The sequence below is a fragment of the Contarinia nasturtii genome, unplaced genomic scaffold (assembly GCF_009176525.2).
Source record: "Contarinia nasturtii isolate CC-2019 unplaced genomic scaffold, AAFC_CNas_1.1 Cnas_scaffold_129, whole genome shotgun sequence".
NCBI classification, from domain to species: domain Eukaryota; kingdom Metazoa; phylum Arthropoda; class Insecta; order Diptera; family Cecidomyiidae; genus Contarinia; species Contarinia nasturtii.
This window is the reverse complement of record NW_022197486.1, coordinates 12,942,971-12,956,470: the sequence shown is the minus strand read 5'-3', so window position 1 is coordinate 12,956,470 and position 13,500 is coordinate 12,942,971. Positions and strand designations below refer to the sequence as shown.

The 13,500-nt window shown below is 33.7% G+C and overlaps 1 protein-coding gene across 1 annotated transcript; it reads left to right on the top strand.

The window, feature by feature from the left end:
• The first annotated feature begins 654 nt into the window (after nt 1-654).
• LOC116343249 (major royal jelly protein 1) lies at nt 655-3,341 on the top strand. The gene is made up of 3 exons (XM_031771219.1): nt 655-976; nt 1,850-2,705; nt 2,893-3,341. Exons 2-3 carry the CDS (start codon nt 1,850-1,852, stop codon nt 3,186-3,188), a joined length of 1,152 nt encoding a protein of 383 aa, XP_031627079.1. The 5' UTR covers nt 655-976; the 3' UTR covers nt 3,189-3,341.
• Nucleotides 3,342-13,500: the final 10,159 nt, after the last annotated feature.

The window sequence follows — 13,500 nt, the reverse complement described above, 5'->3', positions numbered from 1 at the left end:
TGTGCTCATTTCGTTGCCCGCAAATTCTATTTATAAACAATTTCCAAAAAGAAAACAAAAAACCATAAGTGACCTGCACAATTCGATTACAATAACATAGCAGCCACAAAAGCTGGTAGCATATACGCGGCAAAGTGCACCTTCATCATCGTCAACATTCATCGTTATCGTCGTAATTCTTTTCTCTATTACTTGTTGCGTATGTTTTTCATCATGTTCATCTCCTTCATCATCTTCTTCTTAGTTCATCATTCATCTGTTTATCGTTTATGCTTCATTTGTGTGACTTTATAAATTTCCATGATGAAATTATGTTTGCTTTTTGGCAGAAATGAAATAATGGACAGGCGAGAGAGTGAGATTGATCAGGTCATTCATAAAATGTAAACAATTTGCAATTCATTTTGGACACGGCAAAATTATCGACAGCATCTGGAGTGAGAGCACTTGAGCGTGCGCTAAAGTTTGTTTCTCTTTCTCGTCTTCTTGGAATTTTATTTGTATAATTTGTAAATTGTTTTGTTGATTTTAAATGCTCTCATTTTGTTTTAATTTCCACCACTTGAGCTCATCAACAACATTGAGTTGCTACGAGCTGTGTAGATGATATAAAAAGAACCAAATAAATCATCCGACGAACTATAATCATTTATAATATTGCCGCGACGAAAATTGCACACATTTTTGTTAACGGGACATTAGCACTAGCGTTGTGCCATTAAAAAGACGGCCATTTTTCCAATTCGTTCAAATCATTGTGAGATTTTTTGCTCTTGTTGCTAAAATTTTAATTAAACAACTTGCGCTACGAATCCATTTGAAAATTGTAAGTTCGTGCGTGAACATTTATTTTAGAAATATAGTGAGGTGGTTTTTGAATGCGCGAGATAGTTTGTGTGGGTTTATGAGAAAATCAACGCAAAAACTTTGAAAATAGCGAATATACAACAACTGGAATATCAGAACAATAATAAAGGTAATAAATTTTCTAGAAAATTTTCACATTACATTCTGCGATACATTCAGAGTTTGAGATTTTATGCAGTTGTTCATTTCTTGTGTTCAACATGCTTCTTCTTGTTTTTTTCTCTCTCATGAGTTTCGAAACCGTGTTGATGAATACACAAAGTACATGTGTTTTAGCTTTAGAAAAACAGTAATACGCAGATTATTCTGAACTGGTGATATGTATACGCGGCATGGAGAGAAGTGAAAGGCAGAAAGATAGATCGTATATGCAGAGAGAGAGAGAGAGAGAGAGAGAGAGAGTGACAAAAAAGATTGAACTAGTGAAGCAATTAATCCATATCATAATGAAGGACAATAAAATGAATCTAGAACAAAGTGAAAAGTGTTTTTAATTGTTTTTACTGAAGATATGTACACGAAAATTATTTTAGCGAATTATGATTTCAGGGACATTGCATTTAAACACCGCATAAAATTCAGGTTTCTATGCGAAAAATCTCATAGAGTCGTTCTCACTTTTCCCGCAGAATGTGAGTAAGTGTGTGTGTGTTTATGCGAAGAACTGATACACTTCACCCAATTATTGGTCATTTGCATCTGTTCCTGCCCCCTTTACTACTCTCTCAATCTTGTTTAGAATCTTGCACTTGTGCACAGCACAAGCGCTCTCAATTGTATGTAGTGGAATGACATATGAATTTGTGCTTCAATGAAATTGCTCACATTTATCACTGCAAAGCATTTCAATTAACGTTTGTTGTGTTTTCATTTTGTCAATTGATTGTGTGTGTGTGTGAGGATTACTTAAGTTTTGCTCTTCTAATAACGTTTGCAATTGGTTTCATTATTTTCTCTTGTTTTCTCTCTTTCCAAAAACCAGATGATGCGTTTAGCATTTGTTGTGACAATTTTAATTGTACGTTGCTCGTGCATTGTGCCAACGCAATATGGTGCAGTGCCAATCAAGTATCCGGAAGAACGATCGACCGAACCGTGCGTTGAATGGACCGGTGGCACATTTGAATGGCCATGTTCGCAAACAAAATCGTTGTACAAAAGCTCTGGCAAATATATAAGTAAAAATATAATTGCAACAAGAGCTCAAATCATTGGCGATAATGTATATGTAGCATTGCCACGATACAAATCGGGTGTACCAGCCACATTAGCGCGTACTGGATTTAAAAAAGGTTCATGTGCCGCCACACTATCACCATTTCCATGTTGGAGTATGCAAGAAGAAGGAAATTGTCAATCGTTGCAATCGGTCGTCGATATTGTTGCTGATCGTAATAATATTTTATGGGCATTGGATGTTGGTGTGGTTAATACATTGGAAACGCCAGTTCGTCGTTGTCCGCCAAAAGTACTTGCAATCAGCACAAAAACGGGCAAAGTATTGAAAACAATTTCATTAGAAAAATTAGTTGCGCCCACATCACGTCTACAGTACTTGGCCATTGATTATAAATCAGAAAATCGTTGCTTTATTTATATAAGCGATGCTGCACAACGATCAATTCTTGTCTACGATGTACAAGCATCGCGTGGTTTTCGTATCGTTCTACCGAAAGCAGTGACCAACGGTTGCCCGAAACGTGACGTTCTCTATTTAGCACTCATCAACCGTCTCAATGGCACTTCATCGCTTTATTTCACTTATTTAAGCTCAAAACAACTATTTGTCATCAATACGGAGTACCTGCGAAGTGGCAACATCCAAGGACGTATCACTGGTGAGTATATGAATTGCAAACACTTGAACATCATCAACTTCAAAGCTACAAAATAACCAAACCCCATGCCTCTCTTCAAATTATAATGCTTATAATCACAAATCTTTTTTCATGTTTTTTTCTCCCGTTATTAATATAACTTCTCTCCCTCTTCCTTGCTCTCTTTTTCGCTTCGTTGAATTTATAGATGTGGGCAACAAACCAAACAAACAAGTTATTATTGGAACGGATAATGGTGCAGCTATGTTCTTCCGCTACGAAGGACAATCAGAAGTATATCGATGGGATACGAATCAACAATTTAATGAATCCAATTTCAAAGTTGTTTATCGCTGTCAAACATGCCAACTGGCAACACACGCTCTTGCCGATTATAATTACAGTCGAATGCGTGTCCTCGAAAGTAACTTTCCCGATTTCCTGCAAAATACCGTCGGATGTGGAGCCATTCAACAGTTGAGCGTTATGCAAGGATGTTGGTAAATCTCTGTGTCGATTTACTTCCATTCTATCCTGATCTGATCTTTATCCAAAAAATTCGGAAACGTTTTTATCGCTGTAAATTTTTAGTTGTGATAGATTTTAAAATGTTATTTATTTTAAATACACGTATTTATAACATCTTTTGACTTGAAATCGTTTTTTTCTTCTTCGAATCCATTGAATTTTAATGGCAAAAATGTCACGTGACTCAATTTAAAGAAAATTTCTTCCTTTTATCCCATCATTTACCATGATTTCATGCTTTCACATCAAAATTAAATTAAATTAAAATATACTGACCCAAAATCTGAAATGAACTTCATAATTTCCCTTCCTCTCTCTCTCTCTCTTTCTTTTTTTCGCTTGTTTCGAATTGCTTTGCGTACATTTCGCCTAATAAATAAAATCGCGGTCCAAATTGCCGTAAAAAGTTAGACACGTGGAAGTGTGGGAAAATGCGAACTGGAATTTGTATAAATTATTCATTTAGGTGAGGGATGATTCTCTCTCAATTTTTTAAGCACATTTCATTTCAATTTTGAAACTTCTTAATAAATTATACAGCGATACGTTTCTGGCTTTTCCAGCACATTTCACTCAATGTGCGCGTCGTTTGAAATGTTCGTTTCGCCGCTTTTTTGCCTATTGAAATGTATTAATAAAGCCGGAAGACGTGAAATCCGAGAATTCATTTTCCATTATGATGGGCAACAAAAAATAAATCGATTAAAATGACGCTCTCTATCTTTTTCGAACGCGAAAAATGTAAAAAAATTGAAATACTTTTCAGTATGAAATATTTATGAGGTCTGAGATTCAATTATCGTTTTCTGTTTTTGATGGTTGACATAATTTGTTCTATGAGCACATCATTTTTTTCCCAATCGAATTGAGGGAATTGTACAAATCATTATATTTGAATTATTGAAGAATCACAAAATAAATTGAATGTCCAACTTAATAAAGACAACTGTATCGTCGCAAGCTGCCTGCGCTGAACAATAGATCAAAACGATCACAGAAAAAATATTGTATCAAATTGTATGCAAGTGACGAAGGGCAATCGCACTTTTAATACTGCAGTTGTGCTGCTCTCTGACATTTATAAGTTCAACCCTATGTAAAGACATTGCTTTCCTCTTCTTCTTCATTTGCAAGAAGCATGTGCTTTATAGCAGCTTAACTTTGAGATACCAGGTGGCAGCACATCTGCGTGTTCGAAACCCAATACATTGCTTTAAATGGAGTGCGAGCAGAGCGTGGCAAGTGATTAAAACCAAATGTAATTCTTTTCGTTGATTTTCCACGCAAGTGCAATAAATAACAACATTTCCATTTTTCATTTGTTTTCCATTGATTATTTGATTCCATCTGGCATTTCTTGCGTTTTTGTTCGACGTTTATTCAATGTATATAATAACAATGACCTCTTGTGTCTGGCAGCAACACATCGGCGCTAGTCTGTTGGTTTAAGTGAGCGTATTAGTAAGTTTGATGGATCAATGGATTTGCAAAAAAAACCACATAATATTCACAAAATATGCCGAAAAAACACAATAAATTGGTGTCCCCTTTTTTATTTTTATTATCTTGATTATTCAATCGAAGTGGCGTTTTGCGAAGGGAGAAAACCACAGAGACAATGAATCGTCTATAAATGAATTTCATCAAAAGTAATCTTGTCAAATGATTTTCGGTCTGAGTCGGCTGTTTCTTATTTTTGCTCCAACCAATTCACTGATTACGTTTCATCATTGTCATCTTCTAAGCTTCGCTGAATCTCCGAAAAATTCCAGATTGATTCAAACTGGAGACAGAGCGCCAGTAAAAAAAGACAATGACTGTGGAAAAAAACGCAACAGCCAAAAGCAGGGAAGTGAAAGCATTTGTGTAGACTGACTAAAAAGCGTAACAGATCTCTTCATTCTCTCCCTCTCCATAGGTGGCTCAGACACAACAGAATTTACAGTAATGAATTTTGGCAGTTTGACTGAACTAAAAAGAGAAACAGACACCCGATGATGCAAACCATCAAACAATGATGAATCCAGTTTGTAATCAACTTTTTGCTCGCTTGTTCATTCACTAACACGCTGACGCTTCATTCACACTTCAAAATCACAGTATTCGCGTCTCAATGTGGCGAGAGATTGATCTATTTGTTGAATAATATTGATACATTGTGTTTTTTTTTTTTGTTGTTGTTCCAAATTGATTCATGATTCTGTTTTCGTTCGTTTGCTTCTCTCTTTTCTTTTTTGTATTCAAACTTGTTAAAGTTCTGGCAAATGACATGAATCGTTTGATGCTTATAGCAATAAATGTGGGTCGCTACCATTTAATGAATTGTGTGTGCCTGTGGAAAATGGCTGAAAATCATTTTTCAATCGAGATAAAAATTGTTTGTGTGTATAGTTGTTTGTTCGGCAACAATACCAAATCAAATGAAATGGAATAAAAATGAATCATGTGACATACACGATTCATTCATTTTGGCGCGAACGGAAGCTTAATTTTACAACAAAAAGACACATTTGGTGAACAAACACATTCAGGAAATGAAAGTATTCTATATTTTACTTTTGTAATATTGCTCTGGCACAACAGATACATTTGCTCTCTCTCTCTCTCTTGCTTTTCTTGTCAGATCTATTATTTATTCTTTCGCTCACCTTTTAGCACAATTGCATGAGCGTCGTTGTGTATGATATTTATTTATTTACATTCGTCATCCGACGATATAACCGCCTTTGAACATTTCATATTTTTCCAGTGAATTGAAAATGTAAAGAAGAAGAAAAAAACCGGGGCGCACAGTGTTCGCTATCTGTTCCATCATCAAATCGGAACTCATGCATATCTCGGTTGAATCAGTCGTTTGCTCTTTTCACAAAGTCACTTTCGTAAGCAAGTCGAGACTTTTTCAATTTCTCTCTTTGTAATATCGGAAACATTAATCGACCGACAACAACATTTTTCAAAACATATTTTAAAAAATTGTGTATACGCCACAGTTGGGTTTTCTTTGTTACTACTTATACCAGCTGCAATGCAGTAGTGGTATTTTATGCTCGACAATTTTTGTTTGCTATCCGTTTGGGATTTACTGAGGTGATAAAAAATTGCAAGCCTCTATCGTCGCCGCCTTGATTAACTGATAATACGTTTGAAATATGTTTTTGTTATTTTTTTAGACGTGTATGTGTGTTTTCAGTGTCACCTTTTCTGTATAGTAACACCGTTTCGAGTTTTGGATTGACGTATGACATTCACCCAGATTAACGCATTTTGACATCAGCCCGGAGAATATTACATCAATAATATCTTAAGGATGTGGGTTAATATGCCCTGATTTCGTCTTTTGAAGAATAAACATTATGGAAACTGAAATGGGAAACACAAAATCGTGTCCTTTGGCCTGTTGTTTTAAACTAAAAAAGCTCTTTTGCTTCCAAAAATAGATGCATTCGCCCAGATTTATACATGATTCCAAATTAGCAGTAACGTTTTCAAGACATCGAACCACTCAAATGAATAGATTGGCATCTTGAATAATTTCATGTCATCAGTTTCTCAATATCACGAAAATGAGTTATATTCTCGTTAGATGTATTCGAAGTATGTCCAAGATGACTGTAATACAAACAAAACATCAAATTCTTTACCTTAAAATTCAGTGTTTCAGAGAGAAAGAGAGAGATTTGAAAGTAAATGAAATGTATTATTCAAATTTTTGTATGCCAACTAAGTATCAAAATCACGGTTCATTTCGTTGACGTAAATGGCGAGCGAACACACGCAAATAGAACATTTTCCGAGAATTATATATCAGAAAAAGCAGATGAGAAAAAAACAAGCAACTAACTTATTCCTCAAATCGAACAGTTTTAGCATTTAATGAATCTTTACAGATCGGTGAGTTTATATCGATTCGCAGAATGTTGATTAGAAGATAAAATGAAGAAAGTAGATATTCAAATGTTTGTCCTGATTTTCCGTCGCCGTATCGTTCAAACTCTGGAGAAATTAAAATAGAATGAAAGTGAGAGATTGAGGAAGAGAATTACGCGGAAAAAAGTAGGACAGATAGCCCAAATAATTCACTTTCTGTAATATAATAGTATATCTTGATTTAGTGTTCACTTTTGGCAATTTCCTGCCACATTCATGCGATAAAAGCTGAAACGTGTGCCCGACTTGAAGGAAATGGACACAAAAGACATACTTACCACGAATAAAATGTGAAAAACTTTTAATGATTTCGTTACCATTTCTTTTATCAATTTTTATCTCTCGTCGGTCAATATTCATTTTTGTGGTGCGCTTTTGTGTGTGCGTTTATATGTTTTTTTTTTTCATTCAACATACCGCTTGAGATCAGCTATGTGACCAGCAAAATCAGAAACAAGATTTTCTCGGTTCATCTGGCCATGGCAATTACTTCTTTCGAGTAGAAAACTTTTAATAGAGATTATTTATCATGAATTCCCGTTAGCATCACCTTTATGTTCGGCCGAACAGAATAAGAAGGGAGCGGCGTGAGAGGCACCACCAATATGAAAATAAGAAACGATGATAAATCTGTTTCAAGTGCAAAATTTCGTTCCGTTTTTAGCTTCTTTTTTTCGCGACTCATTCAGATTATTTTCTACATAAGGTACACTCTATTTCATCCATACTACTAATTTGCGATCTCAATTCACTTTGATAAGTCGATTAAATCAAATGAATGAGTATAACGAATATACGGAATACTATTTATTTATCTCACAAAATACTTTTATACATTCTTTTATAATGTTCTATTTGCTAAATGGCATGACTTTATAGCACACAGAAATTATGCTCCATAAGAGACTGTATAAAATGCAAAACTGTAGCACTGCTAGCGCCACTACGGACAACTATGGAGTTCTAGTCTGTTGGTTGCAACTGAGCAAAAGTCTTTTCACTATTTGGCGGCAACTTAGTGTAGATTACATTGAATTCCGTCGTGGCGCTAACAGTGTGACATTTTGGGCATAATTTCGGTACGCTTTATAGCAAGAAATAAAGACGATTCAGCAACAATTGAACTATACACAATCTGAATATTTTCAACTCTTTTATTGAAAATAAAATTAAAATTGAAGAAAAAAAAACAATAAAAAAAAAACTTTTGTTTTCTTCATGTGAAAAATGCGCGCGAGAAACTTAGACACCAAATTGCATATTCGAAACTTTCTTCATTTTTTATTCGTATTATATCATAAAAGAACAAAAACCATATAGAAAAGTATTGTACATCATTAACATTGCAAGTGCAAGTGTTGTATACGCACACAGTTTCCTCTGCAAAAAGATAAATAACGGATTCAAATCGGATTGAAGCGAAAAGAGGTACGGGATAAATGAGCAACACTAAAAATATCCATTTTAAGTTGTGGATTAAAAGTTTAGCTTTAAAAATTTTATAGTGATAAATTTCATTTCATCATTTCACTGAATAATCGTATATCCACCGATAAAAGTTGATTTGAATGGAAATATTCAAATCAATCTGAATATCGTTTCCGCGAACATGAACGCAACTCCAAATAATGTCATGCATACGCAAATAAAAAGAGGAAAACGAAATGGAGATATAGAGTGAATTTAATGGGTTTATTCTTTTTGGTAAATACCGTATTAATAGATTTATATGAATGAGTTTATTTTAATATTAAGCGTTTGCAATTATAATAAATGCATTCAATGTGCATTTCAAAAAATCCAATTCATATTCTATGGCATTCAATCGGTTTGATAGTTTTATTTGAATGCAACCATAGTTACATTTATGGTATCAATTTTAATTAATATTAAATTCAGCCGCAGTATCATTGATTTTCAGAAAAAGCATACAATTTCATATTATATTTCAACAGATGTCTAATTGATATGTTACCCTTTGCTTCTACAATGACCTCTTTCTTTTTCATCGGCGACGCCAACACCATCGCACTATCGCTAGCCTTCAATCAACATTGATTATAGTTCAATCCATGAATGGTTCGATGAAATTAATATACGTTTTATTCATTACGTTGAAAATGTGCTTATATGTCCCTAACAAATCGATATCGTTTCATTCGATATTCTATCATTGGAATTCGTAAATTCACTACTGTTGGATCAAATACGTTCCGATCAACTTCATAATGTTTTAACTTATTGACGAAACTGTGTTTTGTGGCTTTTCATTCATTTCATTTGCATCACAAGTTGAAAACACTTGCATAATACACCTACTAATTCGTTTCGATATGACACACATTTAAAATAAACCGCAATTTGTGCTTTGAGTATATTTTGTGCATTGACACGTGCATCTCCGCATTTTACAAATTGAAAAAAAAAAAAAACAAATTAAATTACGTCTTTGGTTCAAACCAAAAACCCATTGGCACAATTCCGTCGAATTGCATTTGAACCCGAATTTGGAATTTGGTGTCTTTATGTCACACTTGACATGACAACTACCATTAAATTAGTAGTTTGTTGCCGAAATTTGAGTATTAAAAACTGCACTTACAACAAATTCATTTAGAAACCGAAAAAAAGAGTATTGAGCCAAAAAAAAGTATGTCACATTCAACTTTTTTAATGCTTGGTTGACACAAATTCCCTAAATTGAATCGGAATAATATAATGCATACATTCCATCGCATTTAGAATTTGTCTTATTTGTTAAATTCCATTCGAGAAAATGAAAAAACTTTACATTGAAGCAAAATCCATAAATATGCCAATATTCCATCAGATTCTTGAACTTTATCGAATCGGGTTGCTCACACATTACACATAAGTCACGAACAAAAGAGACAAATTCGAATAAATTAAGGCATTTATATACACATACAGCACAGATGTTTGACCATAAACTATCTGGACATCATTTAAAATCAACTAGCCAACAATTCATTGCTTTTGTTTGCCATTTGGCCGCAAAAGGAAACATATGGTTTCCTTATCTCAATCGGTTCATTCATACATGACCGAATACATTGGACTTTGGCTTTACAAATGGCAACATGTTCGATTGCCTTTTTCCAAAACAAAAGCACAACCGGCAACAAATATTTCTTCCCTTTTTCGTGTGTAGTTCCCACTCTACATGGAAACTTGAAATAAACAGTTAAAATTTACAGATATTGATTTTATTCAGAGTTTGGGCAAGAACTTTCATTCTTGAAGAAATTGCACACACCGAAAATGTTTTGAGTCTGATAAAAGTTTCTCGAACCAACTATTTTAGGTAATATGTATGTGTGTGCTGTGTGTGTTGAGGATAGACAAAGAGTGTATGGGATAGAGATAACTTCAATGTCTATGGAGAATCAAAGAATGGAATACACAATTTATGGGCGTAAATTGTTATGACGCTTAATGCACGCAAAAACAGAGGGAGAGAATGGTCTATTACGCACGTTCCCAATTCCAAGTGCTATAAATAATTTGCACTGAATTTATCTGATCGTAATTGATGGCTTCACTAAGATTTATTAAAATTCATGTTGCACCATGCAGTGAATAGGATCTCCCTTCTCCTTTTACTCTGTTATTCTCATTTTCTCTATTGAAAGTCACTTTGGAAAAGTTTAGTATGAAGCACACAATAGCGTGCAAATTAATCAGTAAATTAAGATGCAACAGCTATAGAAATGCTGTTGCAATAGCAGCTGTATTAAAAGAGAATAAAAACGGCATATTGTTTTCAATCATAAATGAAGTGACATTTGAGTGAAAGTAATTTCATCGTTCAAGTTACACTTGAAGAGGTGGCACACCGATGAATCATAGCATTCGACAAGCATTCACTTGAAGCTTTTTACTTGAAGCTCAAGTCTTGAGTGTGATGCTTTTGATAGACATTTCTTAAGTAAATTCAAAAACGTCCTTTGAAAATATCAATAAAATCAAATATATAAAAAATTATCAGTGTTTTTATGAAATTATAGTGTTGTTTTACGAAAACTGGTTGATAGCCTTAACTTGTCAACCAAATGCAAAGAGTTATTAATTATTTTGAAATATTGAAAACGTCGAAAGGTTCAAACATTTTTCATCGTAGATGGGGCCTCGGGTCGGAGCATTGATGTCAAATAAGTTTTATTTCAAGTTATTCACGAAGAACTTGAGCTGATCATCGAATAAATTTTAATTAATAAACTAATACAAAAAAATATAATGAATTGATTTTGCTAGACATCCATCTGCATCTATATAGATGAGAGCAAACTACAAAACTGGCATTAAACGCATAATATGAAATGATTAAACTCAAAACTAAAAAAAAAATATAACATTCTCTGCCTGTTTGGTAATAAAGTTTTTCTACTTATTTCTTTCGTGAATGGAAGTTGGTATTTCTTTCAAAAAGTTTGTATTGAACTTGAATGTTATCGGATGTTTGTACGTTTTCATTTTTAGAAAATTTTTAAGAAAATGAACATTAATACATATTTAAATATAATTATACGAAAGTTTCAATATGACAAAATAAACACAAACACGTTTACTTTAATGGCTGTAGGTAGAAATTTCCAAAGCCATCGAATGTGTGGTAAAAGATGCTGTTTCTCTCCCTATTTTTCATCACATATGTGTAAAGTGATGTGACAACAGTGTGTGGGTGTGTGTGTTTAAAAATTTATCACCAAACTAGTGGAACGACAGCAATCCCTTACACCGTTCATATATATATACCTTTTCGAGTCGAATATGTTTGAAACCTTAACAGCTAAATTCTGGCATTGATTATGAGCCCGCATATGTTATATATATTCCATAACGAAATAACGAGTGGCAAAATTGTGATAGCTGCTTGATATACGTCCTGTGTCAAATTCATTCAAAACTCTACCCTTATCCGAATATTTTTCTGGCAGAAAAACTGTGTGCAATCAAAAATCAAATATATTTTGGCAAACTACCTGACATATATACTAGTAAATAGACAGAATTAAAAAAAAATGTTGAGCTGCATAGCTGTAGGTAATCGGAAGAGAAAATAAAAATAAATTATAATAGGTGTAGATTATGAAATTCGGCCAATGTGAATGGGAACGAGGTGTGAAATGTGACTTAAATGTACAATTCCAAGATCCACACACACATATTCAGAAATTCCAAAATAACAATAAAAAACACACCACCAACCAGCTGCTGACTCAATGAAATTGCATGATGTGTTTATGCTTGAATGTTTTCACGTTTTGCCATCGACAAAAAATTGACATTGCGCTAAATATAGGCTGTATGAAATGTGTAATATGAAGAGTTTGTTTTTATTGGCTTGAAGAGTTTCTAAACGGCTGTTTGATTGGAGTTTTTATCTATATCACGATTTTATAAACAAGTCATCGTGGTGTACGTGTTATACATTTCCATAATTTAGATAGATATGAGTACCGCCAAAATGTGAAATATAGTGAGAACCAATGCAAAGAAAATAGTCTTGTTTAAATGTGAAAAGTTGCTGCCTAAAGTGTGTGTGGTGCACAATTCTGTGGCTGATGATTCAACAATTGAATGCACACATTCTTTGAGATGTGAAAAGTTCTACCGCAACTCTCACAATGGAATTTATTTTATGAACACGGAAGATATGTGATAAAACTAGCAAATGTACGCATTCACACGAACTTTTCTTTATAGTTGCTGGTGTTGTTATCTCTGTTCTCTTTTCGATAATGGAGTTAAGTCGTGCGTAAAAAGTGTTTCATCAGTTATATTCTCTAGATAAATATTGTTTTTTTTTTTTTCATTTATCAACAATGCAAAACATTTCCATTTTTTTTTGTTGATTATGTAATTTTGTGAAATTTTATCTTTCACATCAGTTAACTGATCGTCATCATTCAAATGCATTGTGATTTAGGTTTTTCTCAAAACCAGCGGTTTGTCTGAGAACATGCGTTTTTTCTCTTCATTCACCAAAAAATGAAGAAAAAAACTGATTGGTTGATTGTTGTCGAGATAAGAAGATGTGGAAAATAAACAAAAAGGTGAAGAGCGAAAAAATGGTCATTTTCCAAGAATGAGGACCACAAAATTGCTTTTCAAAAGAAGCAGCGAACAGTGAAAAACCTTTTTAATCCTTTTTTTCTATTTTTCGATGGAATTATGATAGCGTACGTCAATTGAATTTGGTTTATTTGTTTCAGACCATCAAAAGACATTTTTCAAAACCAACCCAGTGAATATATCGTATTTACTGTTCATCTCTCCATCTCACTAGATCTCAGCGTACAGAATTTTTAAAGCCATCATTAAAATCATCTCAGTGAGA